The sequence below is a fragment of the Apus apus genome, chromosome 7, assembly GCF_020740795.1.
Source record: "Apus apus isolate bApuApu2 chromosome 7, bApuApu2.pri.cur, whole genome shotgun sequence".
NCBI classification, from domain to species: domain Eukaryota; kingdom Metazoa; phylum Chordata; class Aves; order Apodiformes; family Apodidae; genus Apus; species Apus apus.
In genome coordinates this window covers 1,739,744-1,757,629 of record NC_067288.1, presented here as the reverse complement: position 1 = coordinate 1,757,629, position 17,886 = coordinate 1,739,744, and the positions used below count along the sequence as shown (strand labels likewise).

The 17,886-nt window shown below is 40.4% G+C and overlaps 1 protein-coding gene across 3 annotated transcripts in view; it reads left to right on the top strand.

The window, feature by feature from the left end:
• Window positions 1–17,886, top strand: part of LOC127387428 (uncharacterized) — a 20,565-nt gene extending 2,679 nt beyond the window's left edge. For 2 of the 3 annotated variants that reach the window (XR_007890122.1, XM_051625756.1), the window contains one exon: window positions 3,564–3,694. Coding sequence is in view for 1 of the 3 variants with exons in the window: in XM_051625756.1 (XP_051481716.1) it covers window positions 3,564–3,579 (16 nt within the window). In the remaining 2 variants the exon portion in view is untranslated. Of the gene's footprint in view, window positions 1–3,563; window positions 4,433–5,822; window positions 5,981–14,467; window positions 14,566–14,892; window positions 14,931–17,805 lie in introns of those variants that run through there. The other variant, XR_007890123.1, reaches the window with a different exon arrangement.

Below are 17,886 nucleotides of genomic sequence, written 5' to 3'. Positions count from 1 at the left end.
TTGCTGCATTAAAAATGGAGAAATTTTTAAATCAAGCCTCATGTGGCTTTTCTCTTTGGACACAGGTCAGTGTTGCCCAGTGAAGCACATCACCTGAGCCAGGTACATCAAGGATCTGGCTCAGGGTTTTCTTTTTGAAGTAACACTGGTTTTATGAATAAGCAAACTGTTTTGTGAAACCAAACACAACTTAGTGAAACATTATTTATTATGGATACATCTAAAACATACATGGATATATGTTGCAATTGAAGGTCACCGGTGTTCTTCCATAATTCATAATTCTCATACATACCAGTCTCCTTGTTCCATAACTTGTTCTTGCTGCTTTTGGGAAGGATTTCCATAATTCATTATGGTTGCAGAAATCCTTGTGTAGAACCTGTTTTGTTGGTACCTTGGCTGTCAGAGTCCTGAGCAGTGACATTTTAATGGTGTTTAGGGTGTAGAGGCTGTGTTGGAATTAATGATCTGCCTTGGACTCTCTCCTGTACATTCGAGCAGGCCATTTGCCACCTGGCTGACTGATAACAGCTACTCTGAGGAGGGCACTTGATCTCTTTTCCTCTCCCTGCTCCTAGGCAAACCAATGATCATATTGGAAGAATTCTTTTCTTAGGAGCCAAGATTGTAGGAAACTTAGAGGCAGTATGAAAGAGTATTAAAAGACCTGGTTTTAAGAGCTGTGGCTATGCATTTTAAAGGCAGGTTCTCTATCAAGTCTCTGTTAATCTTTCTTAAACAAAGTAAGCCACTTTCCTTCTTTATTTCAGGAGACACTGTTCTTCCACCACAGTGACCTTCCTTGATTTCAAATAGTTTTATATTGGCCACAAAACCAGAGGCTCTTTTCCACAGCAAGGTTATAAATTATGTCTTGTCTTATTTCTATTAAGCAAACAAAAGATTTTAATTAATTTGGTTGGACTGAGTCCATAGGAGACATACAGAGGATTTGACAGAGCCACTAGCTGATGTTGTAAAAAATGCTTCTTCTCCCTGTCCTTGGAGGATCAGTCCTGTGATCTCAGAACCACAGCTTTTAGGGTGAATCATCATGAGAGCTCCCAGCTGCAAATATATGTGCCATAGAGAAAATAGCTACATTTGTGAAATATTACAGGTTTTGTAACTCCTTCAAGCCTAATCTCACCAGGTAACTGTCAGTGATACATTCTGTACATGGAGATCCTATATTTATGTTACAAGTTGTTTTTACTCGGCCTGGGACAGCTGTAACAGTGTTTAACCCAGATTAACACCAGTTTGGAGATATGGGTGTGTGTAGGGAAACTGCATAGTCGTGTTCACAAATCAGTACCCCTCTTGTCATCGCTCTCTGAGCAAACAACTCCACAGTTGATATTCAGATCTCATTCCCCAGCAAATGTCTTGGGACATTTTAAGGAGACTCCTGAAGTCTGATTTTTTTGGGCTATGCATGCTCAAGGGCTCCTGATTAGGAACCAGCCTTTAAAGAATTCTCTAGTTGATGGCTTTCCTGTAGAACTTGAAATGTTGTTACTGGTTCTCTAGGACTTGAAGTCTAGTTAAAATTAAATTACCTCTCCTGTGCTATCAGCTGCATTAACCTACAGTTGCTGGGTGGTGAGATCTGCAAATATATTCTACTTGCTCATTATAAAAACGCTGACTTGTGCCGTCCACCTGTCTGTCTGTCTGTCTTGCTTCCATAAGGATAACAGTTTCTTTGGCTGAAACATCCTGTTCAGAGTGCTACAGTAAAAGGCTGTAAACCAGTTTGCTCTTAAACTGTTTGCCTTCATGACCCTTAAGCTTTCTGCCAGCTTCTGGCTGTGCACACAAGTAAGAGCTTTGTACTATTTGTCCTTGGTGTTGCATTCACAAAATATATTTGTTGGCTCTGCTCCAGTCTGGTAGCTCCCAATTTGCTTGGGGTTTTTTTTTGTCTTTTTTTTTCCCCTTTCCCCTCCCTGAAACAACACCATTACTTTCACTCACTGTCTTAATGAAAAATGAAAATGTAAAGAAAAGGAATTTAGAAGTTTCCAATTATGAGAACGTTTCTTCAGATATCAATAGTGGTGGCACTTGGAAGTGTCTGGAAAACAAACAAGCAAACAAACAAACACCTGATTGCCTGTGACCCCAAGAAAATATCTAGTAGTGTGGGGTCATGCAGGTGACAGAAAGGGATGTGTAAGTCCCAGCTGCCACTTCTTGTGCCAAAGAATCATCCACTCCTGTTATGCCACCACAGCTGGAAAAGGCTGCTTCTCACCAGTGATGTGTCAGTTAGGGTTCTTCAGACTGTTACATCCCTAGTCTGGTCATTAAGTTATGACTGTAATTAGAAACTCTGGAATACAACGTTGGTAGCAGGCACAGCGCCACCTGAGCAGATCGGGAGCGTGTCTGTGCTGCATGACAGCTCCGTGCCTGTGGCTGCAGGGAGACACTCTCCGTCCCCTCCCTCCCCGAGACAGCTCAGCTTCTAACTTAGCATAAAGGCTGTGAGGGCGGGAGCGACCGGGCAGTGATGTATCTGCTTTTCTGGAAAAATAAAAGAGAATTAAACATCCTCTTCGACGGTGAGCTCAGAAAATGTTCCAGGCAATGACCAAGGAATTGTACTAGCAGGTCCAAAGCTCCTGTTTTGGTGCTTTTTTTTTTTTTTTTCAAGCAAAACTCTTTTTTCAGCTTTTGCGGAAGAGCCCAGTGCCCTTCAATTTTATTTTTTTTTTAATTCATGCTAGCATCTAAAGTTAATGAGAACAAAATTGATTTAAGAGAGGAACTATGCATCTGTAATCTCTGCACAAGGACAAGGGCAGCATTATTTCTAAAGTCACTACAAGTTTGCTTATATGTCTTAGCCACAATATTGCAGTGACTGACTTAATTAAAAAAAAAAAAAAAAAAAAAAAAGAAGAAAAATGTAGGAAAACCACTATGTCCTGTGGAAGGAAAGCTTTTCCCTTTGCTTACCCATGCTAGCAGGAAGGCAGAGGGTTAATGGGAAAGCCTCTCTTAGGGTTGTTTTTCACATGTGCCCAGGAACAGGCCAAGATGAGTTACATTTTATCTTGATTGAGAGCAAAGAATTCATCTTAAAAACTCATCATTTATTCCAGAGAACACAGAAATTTATTATAACTCTTTCCTCTTTCTGCATTATGCTGCAGCTTGACAATGTCTGAAAAAATCACCCTCTTATATATAGATCCTCTTTGATGTCATCAGTTGATTCAATATGAGGTTTTTTGTTTAACATCTGGAAGAGGTTTCTTGTTGGTATGGTTGGTTTCCAAAAGCATTGAGGAGTGCTACAACCAGTGTAGACTGGAGGTTTGGGTAAGGTCGAGGAACACTCCCACAGCCATTAGATCTCTTGGAACCTAAGGCACAGTTTAGCTGGCAGAGCTTATTTTAAGAGTCACGATGCTCTGCAGATCTGCAGCACTTCCCATGTGAACACCTCCGAACTGTTGTAAATCAATCCAGCAGCACAGAAATGCATAGGAGGAGATAAGTGCTTCATATTGATGATTTGTTTTTTGTTGTTGTTGTTTTATGTTTAGTTTCACAAATGAGTGAAGAGGACTGCCTGATGCGCCTGAGATCACAAAAGTGCAAGAACTGGCAGCAGTGACAGAAACTGAGTTTCCCACCTCTCGAATCTAGAAATAATACAGTAAAATGGAATGTGTAATGGATGTGTAAGAGCATTTTGGAGAACTGCCTGTGATGTAACAGCTGGCTGAGCCATACCCACTGCTTCCAGTGCACCTCTGACTGTAGCCCTGGCAATTCCATCCTATCAACCCCGAGTGCTCCCTCTGTAGATCTGTGTGAGGGCTGGATCTTGCAGCCTGGATCTCCTCTGTTCGGCAGGGGCCATAACTGCCTGTGTCTAATGTCTGTAGTGTGACCTGTTTATACTTAAGGACATTTTCTCATTAAACACAAGTAGCTGCAAGTTTCTCCTTAACAAGAATATTCAATTTAAATACAAGTAAACAGGAGCAAAGCAGGCTGATTTTAGAGCTAGTCAGCCCACACATTGATTTAATCAGGAATCAGTTCATGCACAGAGGCAACCTTAGGTTGCCAACAACTTGTAGTGCAGTCACAGCAAATCTGCATAGTCCAAACACTTTGAAGACTTGCACACAGGTGTAAATAGGATAAGCACTGAAAGGTTTGTGGAAGATAGAGCAACACAGGGAAATTGTAAAGGAGCAAGTTTCAAGCAAGAAACTACTTTTCCTGCAGCACTGGTACCCCTTCAAGAATCAGCCTTAAGAGGAGACAAAAAGGCTGCAGAGACTTACAATTCCAGCATTAATTCATTCCTGCCCATGGGAATGAAGTAAATGCAACAGGGGTATGTAACACACTCAGTGTCACATGTATCTGCTCTCCTGAGGATCCCAGATGCCATTATAAGGTCAGATATCTCACTTTTTGGCTTCATCCTTTTAGCACAGAGAATGATAACTGCTGCAGGCTGCCTCATGTTACACTAGAGTATTAATAGTGTTGTTATCTGGCCAAACACTGTAGTGAAACGGGCAGCTTATTTCTTTAAATACATACCTATATATATGCATGACATAGTGCCATTCTTATGTGTTGTATACTAACATACCAAGATGCTCAGGAGAGGAAGTTAAAGAATAAATTCAGTTTTTATCAAGGTATTCCCATATTTTGGCCCTCACATTAAGGACTCAGTTATTTTATTATCATACCTAAAATGCAGGGGTTGTAACATGCTGACATAGAAATGTTTATCTGCCAGATAATTACTGATGTGTGATAGCCATGTGTATTTTATTCCAGCTTCAAAGTTCTTCATCCATCCCTACCAGTCAACATCAAGTTCCTACTCCTATTATAGCTAAAAGCTTGTTTACCTTTGAACTCTGTGGGAACAAGAAGTGGCCCCTTGGGTGTTTGTGTGAAGTAATAGACTTGGGTAACATTTACTTCATGCATCCCATCAGTGAGTTATTTGAACCAAATTTCTGAAGTATTCACAGCACGATTTACTTAGGGTTTTACAGTTTTAATTATGATGCAGGTCTCTGCCATTAGGAACATATGTATTTAGGAAAAAGGTACTAGTGCTTTTCTACAAGTGGTGTCCAGATAATTCACACAGACCAAACCAAACATGCAGCCAACCCAAAATACACTGTGTGTATTTAGCACTTGTGAATTCTGGTAGTTATTAGAGCACACAAAGCAGATAGAAGACAGAAGAAATGCTTCATAAAAGCAGTTGACCAGCAGTGACTTTACTCTTGTGGTACTTTTACAGGCTGCCTTGTCTTTTCCTTTTGCTTATAAATGAATGAGATCTGAAATGTGTTTGATGGGGAAGGGGAAGGAGCATAACCATTTATAAAGTCACAGCCACAATGTTGAGATTGAAAACACAGTCTGACTCTGTAAGTGAAAGCTGGATCCCTTTTGGTTTTGTAGTCATTCCCTTTTTAATAGTGAATGAGGACTGTGCCCTGTTATTTGGATTTCTACTATAATTACTTTTCTTGAAGTTTTCCTCAGTGTAACATCTGATCCCACTGGGGAGATTATCAGTTGCAATGTCACAACAATCCAGTTATAGACCTCGTTCTGCAGTTTAAGAAAACTGAGACTCAGAAAGGCTAAGTCCTTGGTTCAAGTTACAAAGGAAGAATGTAGCAAAATTGTGAATTAAATTTGCATCACCCAAGACCCATATCAATATTTTCACCCTAAAGCTGTTGTTCTGCTGTGATGCAAAGAGTAAGTGACTTGTGCACACATGCTTCTTTTTCTCTTCTGTACAGCCATTCAGAAGAGGGCCACCTTATGGGCATGAATAACCCAGCATGATCTTAAAGAGGAAGTCTCCAGCAAGATGTATTAACGTGTGGATAAGATTAAAATTTGTGATTTTTGAAGTCAACAGTGAAGGCTGACGGACACAATAACTGGCTAGCTGCAGGTACTGCTGTAGTATTTTCTATATTCCTAGTTGCCTATTTGAAAAATGAAATGTTAGGACTGGGAAACTGTATATTTGGTGAAGGAACAGGTAATGACATGATCACAGTGAAGAGTGTGGTGGAGGGAATTATAGAAGGAAGCACTCTCAAGCTTTCCAGGACTTTTGAGTCTCAGGAAAACAAAATAATAAAAAAATCAAATACCACAAAAAAAACACCCTAAAACAGAATGAAGGAGATACTGAATAACACTTAGTGACATCTTTCCTCTCAGATGTAGCCATTATATGATTTTCCGTTACCATTCTCCACCTGCAGACTCAAGTCATCTTCATCCACAAACTAACTCTCTTGACCAATTCCACTTCACCAGTCTTGGCTCTCCTTTACCTCAGGACTTGCTTAGCTTATTATTATCCACAGCTACCTTTCTCAGTCTCCATTCACATATGCAAGCACACCTCTAGCTCCACTGCCCGAAACCCTTCATTTATTACCAACCCCTCAACACCTCTCACTTCTGAACTCTCTCTGCAGGTTTCCAAGCTCTTTTCTGCCTCTCTCCTGCCTCCCTTACTCAGAGTTCAAGGGAAGTTAGATGTTATTGCTCCACAAACCCCCTGACAGATGCAGAGATATTTCCTCTCCAACCTCAGACCACCTCAACTGTGTGTACAGATTTCAGGGACTAGCATGAATTCATTCTGAAATTATCATTTTGGTGGTGGATGCATGATTCAAATGGGTGAAATGCAGCAAATTAGCTAAAGAGGAAGAGAGACAAGCTGCAGCTGTACTAGCTTTCCCTGCAGGAGGATGGGAAAGGATGAGAACATCAGCTCTCTCAAGAAGGGATCCCATTCTTGCTGCTGTACAGAACTGTCCTGCACAACAGTGGGGATAATCTACAATAGTTTGTTGTGCAGCCCATTGTCATTCACTTGGAATGACTTTTTGTTTTTCATGACCAAATCTAAAACCTGCAGTAACTTTGGGGGATTTCTTAGGACAAGCACTTCAGCACATACCTCTGTTAAACACAGTTACGGGATTCTGAAAATTAGGGTTAAGAAAGGAGCAAGGAGAATGTATTCTACAGTCTGTAATCCCATTCATAGTGTAGAAAGGAGAGGGGTTTTCCATGATTATTTGTTTCTAACAAAATAGGAATATGTAAAACCTTTCACTTCATTATATTTTACCACTGTTGCTGTACATCTGCAAATCCAGCTGAAGAAACAAACGGCTGGTAAGACCAACCCCTCTGGCATCACCATTGTTTTTATCCCACCCATCACACCAATGCAATTATTTGCTGGGACATGCTATAACACTGGATAATTAAATTACCTAAGCTAAGAAACAGCTTTTTAACTGAGAAGGTTTTTCTGGTTTTCAGCCTGAATCATTCAGCAGATTGAGTCTGCATGGGAATGGGCATCTGGCTGACAATTCTTACACCTCCTTTTGCTACTACAGCCAACATACAATTGGCTGCTGTGTCCAGATAGTGCTATGTGTGGTGAATCCCTGGGTATCACTGGCTTGATATTTAAGAAAACCAGGAGAAGACACAGGCAGTGCTGCACCAGAAAGTTGCTTCTTGTAGTTCCTTTATTATCTGGGGCGAAGTGTACAAAGTAATGAAGGCAGTGGGTGAATGATGAACTGTTCTTATTCACTACATCCTTCAGTAGCAGGGGGCTTACACTGAAACAAGTAAGAGGTAGATTTAGACCTGTGAAGGAAGTACTTCTTGAATGGTGTGTAATGAACTTCTGGAATTTGTATCCACAGGAGGCAAAGAAGGCCCAATTTCAAATGGGATTAGACAAATTAATGGATACCAGGTATATAAATAGCTTCTACAGGGGGCAGGTAGAGATATATCCTCCAAGATCCCTAACCCAGCTGAGGGTGTTGGGCAGTAGGAGGGACCACAGAAGGGGGTCAGGCTTGTGTGCATGCCCAAATAGCATTTTCTGTTGTCACTTCTGGAGGCAGAAACCTGGGCAAGATGGACCATTGGCCTGAGAGTATTTCTCATACCCCACTGTGTAAATAGGCCTGGTGTTGCTAAATATAGATCTCAGGTATTTGGATTTGCTTTAGTGTTGAGTAGTACAATAGGCAGCAGTATGTGAACAGAATACTGCAGCAATAAACACAAGATAAAAGGTTGTTAGGTGTGTGGGGAAACAGCCTACAGCCAGGCACAATAATAACCATTTCAAATCCATTCTGAAGAAGAGGTTACTCTTTTGTGAAGTCCAGGGGTAGCTGCTGTACAGATGCAGTTGTACCACTGAACCCTTTTTATCTCTCATGAAGATGCCTGCAGTTAGGCTTAATTGAAGTTGGGAGTTCTGGCATTTTTTGTTGACCAACACACATTTAATGTTAAAACACCCACGATATGACAGTGATTGGCTTTGAACCTGTTCTGATCTATGCTGTTCCCAAGTGACTCAACTCATCCTTTTCTCTGGTCATGACACAAAGATGTTTGGAGGGACAAAGAACCCCCATTTAAAGGTATGAGATGATGCAGCTTGTGTTATTTTTGAAATTTTGGGTCAAATTCCTTTCTGGCTGCAGATTGATTTTCCTGAAGTTACATAAGGCATAAAACCAGCCCTTTGCCACCAAAAGCAGTACAGCTGTTTCCAGGACCATGAGTCATGTGCATGACTTCTCTTTTTAACTTCCCACTGGCTTTTTAAAAATATACTTTAAATCAGTTTTGCTTCTCAACACCAAAGAGAAACAGCAGTAAGTTCTCCCAAGAACTGGAGATCTGGGCAAAGCATAAAGTTTTCATATGCTAAGAAGCATGTATTTTGAGGTTGTTTTGAACTATGACATTGGCACAATGGTATAGAATACAGGGGAAGTAAAATATATGATCACATAAATCTAAAAATCAGATTGGAAGTACTATAAGTGTCTTATTTAAGCAAGAATGAAACACAGACCCTGCTGAGGTGCTACAGGAGCTATTTTAGATAACTAGGTAGTCTAAACCTTCTCTGACCCTGGCAGGCACCAGAGAGGGTAAAATGCTGGTTGCCAGAACACCCTGTAGAAGAAAATTAATGTTAAGAGCAGTGGGAAAAATCTAGAACTTCAGTCTACACTCCTGCTTTTTTGGGACTGTGTTCATATATGGTTAATTAAGTATTGAAGCCTGTGAAAGTGGGTAGACTGAAAAAATAAACAGAGGCACAGGGTGAGACTGAAATTCTCATTGGAGTAATTTATGTAATCCTATCTGGATTAGCAAAACAACCACTAATGATTAAGACCAGCTTTTCCTTGTCCTCCTCCTGCAGGTTTTCAAACAGAGGCACAATAACCTGGTCCTTGAGTATTTGCTTTGGAACCTGTTTTGGTTTTACTCCAACTTTTGTGCCAGGGATCTAACCTGACTTGGATGTACATCCAAAGGGAACTCTTCATGCACTTTTGCACTAATGTCATCTCATTCCTCTTCTGGGCCCCTGAGATCACACACAGGGACACATTTGGACAAGACTGTGGTCACAGCCTTTGATGCCCAAATCTTCTCCAGTGGTGTAAAGAGCCTGGAATCCCCCTGACTATTCACTTAGCTCCCGTTTTTATAAAAAATAAGAGGGAAAGACAGCAGAGCAGAAGCTTGGTTTTAAAATTCCCTTGTTCCTTGTCAGACATTGTGGCTACACTGGAAAATGTTCAGCTCCCTGACATTTAATACTAGTGACTGTGTGATTTGCCACAAAAGATGCAGATGGTGGTGGAGGAAAGAGAGTGATCTGAAGTTACCTGAGCCTGGGTCTGTGTCTAGTCCTGCCCTGATCCCAAGGCCGAGCAGTCTGGCACATGTTTGTTGCCTGGTTTGTGTGCCTACAGAGCCAGACCCCACTGCATTGTACACATGGAGAAAACAAGATGTGGATAAACTACGTGACTCCTCTCAAGTCACCTGGCATTCTGTGCCTCAGCCAGGGAATTTGATGAGCTAGTTTTATGGGTTGCAGTCCAGCCTATTTACTGCAAGGCTCATGAAGCGAGGAATTTATGACACCTCTTCTCAACCCACCTCCCTCTGACAGGTTTGAAACGGCCACTGCAGTGCTTGGCTGGTTTCCCTGGTGCTGTCCCAGCCCCAGGTGCTCGCCCTGCCTCTCAAGAGGAAGATTGATCAAGTGAAGTGTATAAAGAGCACTGAAGTTTAAAAGCACACCAGTCCTAGGTACTGTGTGGCTGCCCAGCAGTTTAGGTTGGATTTGCTGAAGTCACATCACCTGCACATCTGAAATTAGATTATATCCATATATTATATTAATCATATCATATTAATGGAATAAATGTATGAAATCTATATATTTGCACTCATCTCCTCTAAGGTTTTTGGTCTGTTTTATGAGCTGAGAAGACAGCATGCAGCCTCCTGACTGCTGCATTCAAAATCAAATGTAAAAATTCAGCAAAGGCTTAATAAGCAAAATCTCCAAATGTTTTTAGTTTCATGCAGCTTGCACATTTGCATAAATTTCAGCAAGTGCATAATTTTTAGTAAAAATAGTGGCAAAGGCATGGCAACACAGGAAAGACTGTGATATTGCTTGATAGCTCTTATATGTATTATGAATATCTCCAGTTTGCTTCAAAGCTTTTCAATTTTGTATTTGAAGTCTGGTGAGAAACTCAAAAAAACCAAATCAGATGCAAGGTTTTCCTGATGGATTTTCTTAAGGCAAAAATCCGTGGACCAGGTTTATGCCACCACCACAGTTTAGGCAATTATTAATTCATTTCTGAGCACAGATGCTAGGTTTTAAGTCAAATTGCACGGATGCACCCACATACAAGAACACAAAACATTTCTTTTTGTCTGTGTGTATGTGTATATGTATTTACACACACAGGTACACACCTATGTGAGTTATCCAGGGGTATATATTGGTGCATAGGTGGGAGCTACGTGTCAGTTACCTTCTTCCCATTCCTTGTGCATAACCCTGTGAGTAACCAGCTGCACAGATCAGTGCAGGATCAGGCCCTGGCTCTGCCTTTTAAAAAGCAGTGCTGCTGCTTAGCAACCATTTTCTGCCTGGATGAAAGCAGAAACCTTGCAAATCATAAACAAATATGTAGGGCCATGCAGAGGCCAAGTTGAATAAAGTAGTATCCTTTACCCTAACTCAGTCTGCTCCTCCTTTTTCATGGTAAAAATGCCTTTGAAAGACAAGAGGGAGTATGGGATGCAGAGCTTTAAAGGAGGGAGTTAAAAATTAAATAAATAGGAGACACAGAAGATTTCAGCCACTATGGAAAATTAAAGAAGACCTCCAGAGGAGATAAAAATAAATTAATCCAGGCTTCTAAAGCCAAAATTGAAAATGGGTTTTATTTTTTCCTTCACCCCCCCCCGAGTAATAATTATAAATACATGTTACTTCCTCCATAATACCTAATGTGTAATGGAGAGAACAAGGAGTTAATTTTGATGTCTTTATTTACAGTTATTTTTAATTATGTCAACCAGACGTTCTCATGTGCTGAAATTTCATTACCACCCAAGCCTGACTGAGTGAGCTTCAAAAAGGGAGGCACAGCCACCAAACAGCAGAGCCAGTGCTCTTGAGTTTGCTTCCTGACACACCATGTGCTCTCTGGCAATCTGCTAAAAGTCCAATTTTGGGAGTCTTTTATATCCCTGGTAATGCAGCTAGCACCCAGGCATCACATTTTCAAAATAAAATCTAATGAAAGGAAAATTAGATGCCTAAATAACAGGGCAACAAGATGGATAAACTTTTAAGATACTTTTGAAAATCCCATTAGGCATCGAAATATCTTCAGAAAATCTGGTTCTCTGAGGTTGAGCAAAATCTACAGGGAAAAAAAAAAAGCTTCTCTGTACAAATGCTACCCTCACATCTCACTTCTCAGTCTGGCTGTAGAGTAAATCCCTATGGACTGATCTCTATGTGCAGCTCTGTATGCAGCTCCATATTTTTCAGCTGCAACACCCCTAATCATGGGCCAGTATCTGCCTAAAGAAGCATTAATTCTCCCCAAATCATGCACAAGACCAGCAAAACCCACTGTTTTCTTTATCTCCTGACCTTTGGGAAAAAGAGACTGACCCTACCTTTTCCAACAAAAAATGGCTGCTGTTTAGCATGTGAAAAATACAGACACCTGCTGATATTTTCAATAACACTTATTTCAATTTTCCCGTATTTTTCAATAACACTTTCAATCACAGCTTTTCCTTTCCTTCAAGACTTAAATATTTCCATACACCTGGTATGAAGGATTTAATGTTGAAGAAAAACAGCTTTGGGTGCTAAAATTGTGGCCTTACCTTGACGATCCAATCAACATGGATTAGTTTGCTACACAACTCCAGCAACAAAACGAAACAAAACAAAGGGAAAGTTGTCGATTTTTTTTCCCCTCAGATCTTCTTGTTGCTCTTGGCCCCTTCCCTGGTGGGGTTGTTTGCCTGATCACCTCTGCATTGCTCATGCAAACTAAAGGCAACTGGGTTGGCTCCTGCAGCTACAGCAGAAAAGGACAACAGGAGCCTGGCAAATGGAAGGGAACAAAATGGGAAATTTTTGTAGAGAAGCTTTTGAAAATTGCTGAAACTCAGGCATCTTTAGGAGCCTGGTGCCAAGTTACCCATAAAACAGAAGGGAATGGAAAACATTTGAAATTCTTAATATAATGACGATGCTTTTTAACGTACACTAAAGTGACACAGTCATATGTTTACATATTTCCAAGCTTACAAGTGTCAAGTTTTGGCCCTGGAGGCTGCTTTTGTACAAGCCAATGTTGACATGCTCAGTAATCTTTGGAGGGCTTTGAGCAATGAAATAGTATGTGAGCTGGAGGCCTGTCTGCAGAAAGCATTCTGTGTACATAATGTCATCATAAACATAGTCAAGCATGACAAAAATGCGTTTCTATTTTCCTTCCTATCTTTCCTTCCTATTGGTTATCTTCCTGTTTTGAAATCTCAATATCGAATGTTGTAAAAACCTTTAAAACTGTTATTTGTAAGCAAGTGAAGCTGGTATTGTCACTAAATGTTGGGCAGGCTTTGATTAGTGCCATCAATTCTATTTAGGAGAGGGGGATCACTGCCAGACTTTGTGAGGATGTTCCTGATATCATGAATCTTGGAGACAAACTAAACCTTTCCAAAAAGTACCACCTATTTCTGGTTAAAACTGTGTTAGGAAGATCTGTTTCCCAAGACTCATCTTTTCAGGGTTGCATGGAAGGAAAGAAGGGCTTCGTGGTTGCTCACAGTGACAACAGCTTTCATTTTTGTAAGGTTTTCCACCACCAGATGAATGCTATCCTTGAGTATGAAAATGGCTGGCAAAAGACTTCTGGATGACTGGAAGAGATTGTGACAGAAACGCCTGTGGGAAGATGCTGTGGTTAACAGGGATCCTTCTCTCTCAGGCAGAATAAGTCCTTCTCTAAGACAACTGATCCTTGGCATGTGCAAACAGAGTAAACCCAAGAGCAGCTGCTCTCAGAATGAAAAAGTAAAATTGTGTCAATTAACTTTGGTTGCATTTTCATAGGTGTTTATCAAGGGAAATTACTTCAAGGTGAAAGAGAACTTCAAGTACAGGGCACTTGGCAAATCACCGCTCAAGTTGAATATTTATGAAAATTAAATAGGGCTTGTAGATGATGACTGGTGTCTTTCAAGGCTGACTACCAAGGGACATACAGAGAAGTCATGTGAAGGGAAATAAAGTTTACAGCCCAAGTCCATGTGAGTTGATTGAGGCCAGATAACAAAATTTAATCTCTGCCAGCCTTGTTGTGTATTATACCCTAATTGCAATGAATAGCTCTGTGTACATGAAGTCTCTTAGCAATTAGCTTGTTCTGCTTAAGTTTGGAATCAGGAATGTAATTCAGATGTAACTGTTGAGCTGGAAAAGGTTTATGAGTCCAAAAACAATCTGAGAATAAGCAAACACACCTTCTTGGCTGAAAACAGCCTGCTTGTAAAGTCTTGTGCGAGTACTTCCTGAGAATGAATATAAAAATAAGAAAACTTCTTAAGCCCTGACAACATCATTCTGTAGCAGAACCTTCACCTGGAGGGTGGTGAGAGCCTGAGAAAAGCCACCTGACACAGCACAACTCAGCCAGAGCTGCCTCTCATGCATCATTCAGTGCAAAAGCTCAACTGCATGGCAGCTCCTTAGCCTGGTATCAACTTACTCTTTACAGTAGAGGTTTTGATGTTGAAATGCTCACCTACTGCTGCTTATTTTACCTTAATGTCTTAGTGAACCAGTGAGTCAACAGGCTAAAAAGCCCAACAGCCCCAGCTTCAGCCTGCAAAACACCAATCTTACGCTGGTCGGGAGGAAGAGCAGAATGTTCCTCAAGTCACAGGATCAATACCCTTCATTAAATGTTACAAAGAGCTAATAAACTTTCTCCCATCCTTGCAGGCAGGAAGCAAGCACTATCAATCTCATCATATGAGTGCTGGCATCTCGGAGAGCTGTGAAGTAACTCCACCAGTTGGGCTGGATCCCTGTTCTAATCAGTAGGTGACATCCTCAACTTAAGAAGCTAATAGTTTTAAGTATTAACACTTCAAAATATGAAACCTGTCTCCAGCTGAAAAATAGGTTGCTTAATGAGGGAATAAATAGAATTGTTCCCTTTGAAATGCAAAACTCTCTTTGGTTGTAGCAGACTAAATATTAAAGTACTTCTTATTAATAAACCTCAGATATTCAGTGACCCAAACTGGATGCACAGCAGCTGATGGGCTAAATAAAACACAGAAAAAATAACATATACTAATAACTATAAACCCCTACTCCAAACCTGTTTACCTCTGTATAAATGTCTTTTTATTTCTTTGCAGCCCATCCATAACCAAAGACAAGATGTTTTTTTTGCTGGGTGAGTTTATTTTGCTTGGCATTAACATCTTTCCCCAAGGTAGTGAGCAGTTATTTCTGTAACATTTCAAATATGGAATTTATATTTTAATGTGAGGATAGTAGTTAACATACAACAAGGCATTAAAATAAAGACTGCAAATGTCAATTATTACGAGCAGTGTTTTGTGGAAAGGCATTATTCACTTGTTTGCTTCATTCCAATATTTACAATTTTAAATGTCAGCACTGTGGGGTTCAACCACCTCTCTCATAATGTAGATAATTCGGATTTTTTCAGGATTTGGTCTTATTTCACAGTAATAACACATACTGCCACTTTTACAAATAGCTGTTATCTCTTTCCCTTCACAAATCATTTTTATTGAGAATCTGCAGATAGGAGAACATGATTTCAAGTGTTTCATGCTAACTCTTACCTTCTCCCTCTTTATCTCTGAACAATTCATTTGGGTTGTCAGTCAACTGGCAGGATGTGGTTGCCAAGGAGAGATGGCAGATGCTTGGAGCTGCAGGGAGCCAGCAGGGTCAGGCTGGCCACCTTTCCTCTCTGGATGGGGGACAAGACAGGATGCAGCTGGGAAGCACCCATGGGGTCCCTGGCTCCACCACACACAACATCCATGGGCATAGAATTCATAAGAGGCCCTATGCAAGTGGGATAATCCAGAAAAATTTGCTTCAGGTTTTGCTGAGACTGGGCTGTGCAGGGCTGGGCCCTGCTGAGCCCATTGCTCCTGGTCACTGCTGCTCTCCACAACCTCCTGCCAATACAGAGCTGTAAGACCTGGTAGAGAACTTGAGTCATAATTTTGGTGTTTGCTCTCTCACCTACAGAAAAGTGGGGAGTATTTCAGTGGATGGCAGGCAGACCTGAGAGCAATTACACTGCCCAGTATGAAACATCTCACATAAATGCAGCTCATTTTAGTGCTGGGGATTCAGTGGGTGACTGCATCTTTCTCCAGGGGGCTGTGGAACAGACCCTAAACACAGAACATTGCATTACCTTCACTTTGCTTTTTAAAATTGACAGTTGATATTGAGAATTATCTACATAAACATATTTATGGTTCAACATAATGGATAGCTGCCCTGTGGTAAACATATATGTTTGCATTAGAGAAGTAGAATGTAGTTAAGGTTACTTAGTGCTGGGAAACATAACATTACTTGGGTTATTTTGTTATTGCTGGGTATTAATCAAATCCACCTCAGCTATGTTTCTTTATTCACAGCATATACTAATAGTGTCTCATTTGCCTTTCTTCTAAAATTAATATTTACATTAAAAATCTTCTTTTTAATGAAGAAACTCCAAGTTGAAAGAACAGGTGATTTTTTTTCTCTCTTTGTAGTTCCTGATTATGGGAACTGTCCCGCCGAAGAGAAGCTGGACTTAACAGCTGGTACACTTTTCCACTTGCAAAACCAGATCAATTAGCTTTAATAGATTCTTCTTCAGAATTTTCTTAGTGATGATTATTCACATTATTCCCATTCTAAGGACCAGATTTGGTACAAGGTGGATCTAGACACACAGTAATTATGCTGTTAGAGATTAGTGCTGCAGAGAGGTTTAGATAAGGAGGAAACAAGTGGGTGCCATCTCATTTCACACTTACCAACTGGTACCAGCTTCAGTCTGATCTGTACTGTGTGAAAGCTATCAGACAGGGTTTCATAATGTATTACAGGTAGCCCAAAGTTCCCAGTCAAACATGGTCTCAATGGCACAGAGTAATTAAACTTTTTCAGCTGCTATACTCCCCCCTGAAAGATCCAAGGGAGCAAGAACCACGTTCCAGAAACTTCAGGAAGACTGTTTTCTGCAGCGTATTGTATGCAGAGCACAGGAAGACCTCTGGGCCTCTACTCAAGTGGGCAAGGTTTTTTGGGGGACTCTTGATCCCTACATGAAGTACTGTTTGCAGAATATAAAAGCTGTAGCATGATGCAGTGCTCCATAGGTACTGAAACATACTCTCCATGATAGCTCACAAGGTCCCTGAGCAGGGAGTATAGCAGGTTTATGACTACTAAGGAACACAAGGCTAGGAAACATAGATGAGATCATAAATGCAAGTATGAAATGAAAAAATATTAAAATGCTGAGCTTAATATAAGCTCTTATGCTTGTAAATGCAGTAGAGTCTCTATCATGCAAACCATCTTAATTTTGTGTCTTGATTTTAACCTGAGGCTGTAACAGTGACTCTGGTTTTGCATCATTTGTCAGAATGATACAATGAATTTGAAAGCATTTATATCTGTTTATCTCTGCTGACTTCACTGGTATTTTGTCTTTATCTCCTTCTCTCTAATAAGATATTCCTGAAGTTTCATTCTCATTTTAAACACTGAAATAAATATCTTATCTCCTTTCTGTTTGTATAAGCAGAGTCCTACACTTTTAGGGTCAAATCCAATTTTCAGTAAGGCAAGACAATGTTTTTAATTTGTTTCTGTGAGAACTGGATTGGACTTTCACCTCACAGTATATACATTGTGGATTTTCAGGAGACTTCATGCATTCAGGCAGTTTGGAAGGTGAAGCTAACATAAACCACCTTTAGTAGATGGAGAAAGAGCTTATTACTTAACATCCATTAAAATAATTTCATGTGGAAGCAGCCTGGCTCCAGGTTATATCCAGGACATTTCAAACAGTAAGTGTTACAGTCACATTGACATCATGGGAGAGGGGTTGAAATAGGGAGGATAAAAATGAGTTGTAAATATTTTCAAGACTAATTTTTCAAGATGTAAGAAACATTAGCTGTTAATACAATCAGTGGAAAGCACTGTCTGTAGTGAGCAAGTGTTATTTTCTGGATGTGTGTGTCTGAAAGAATTCTGCCTCTGTGTTTCTCCAGGAATTATTGGAGAGCCTATGAATCTGCTAGGCAACAGTAATTAATTGGAGACACTTGAAACTGAGGAATCCCTGGTGTGAG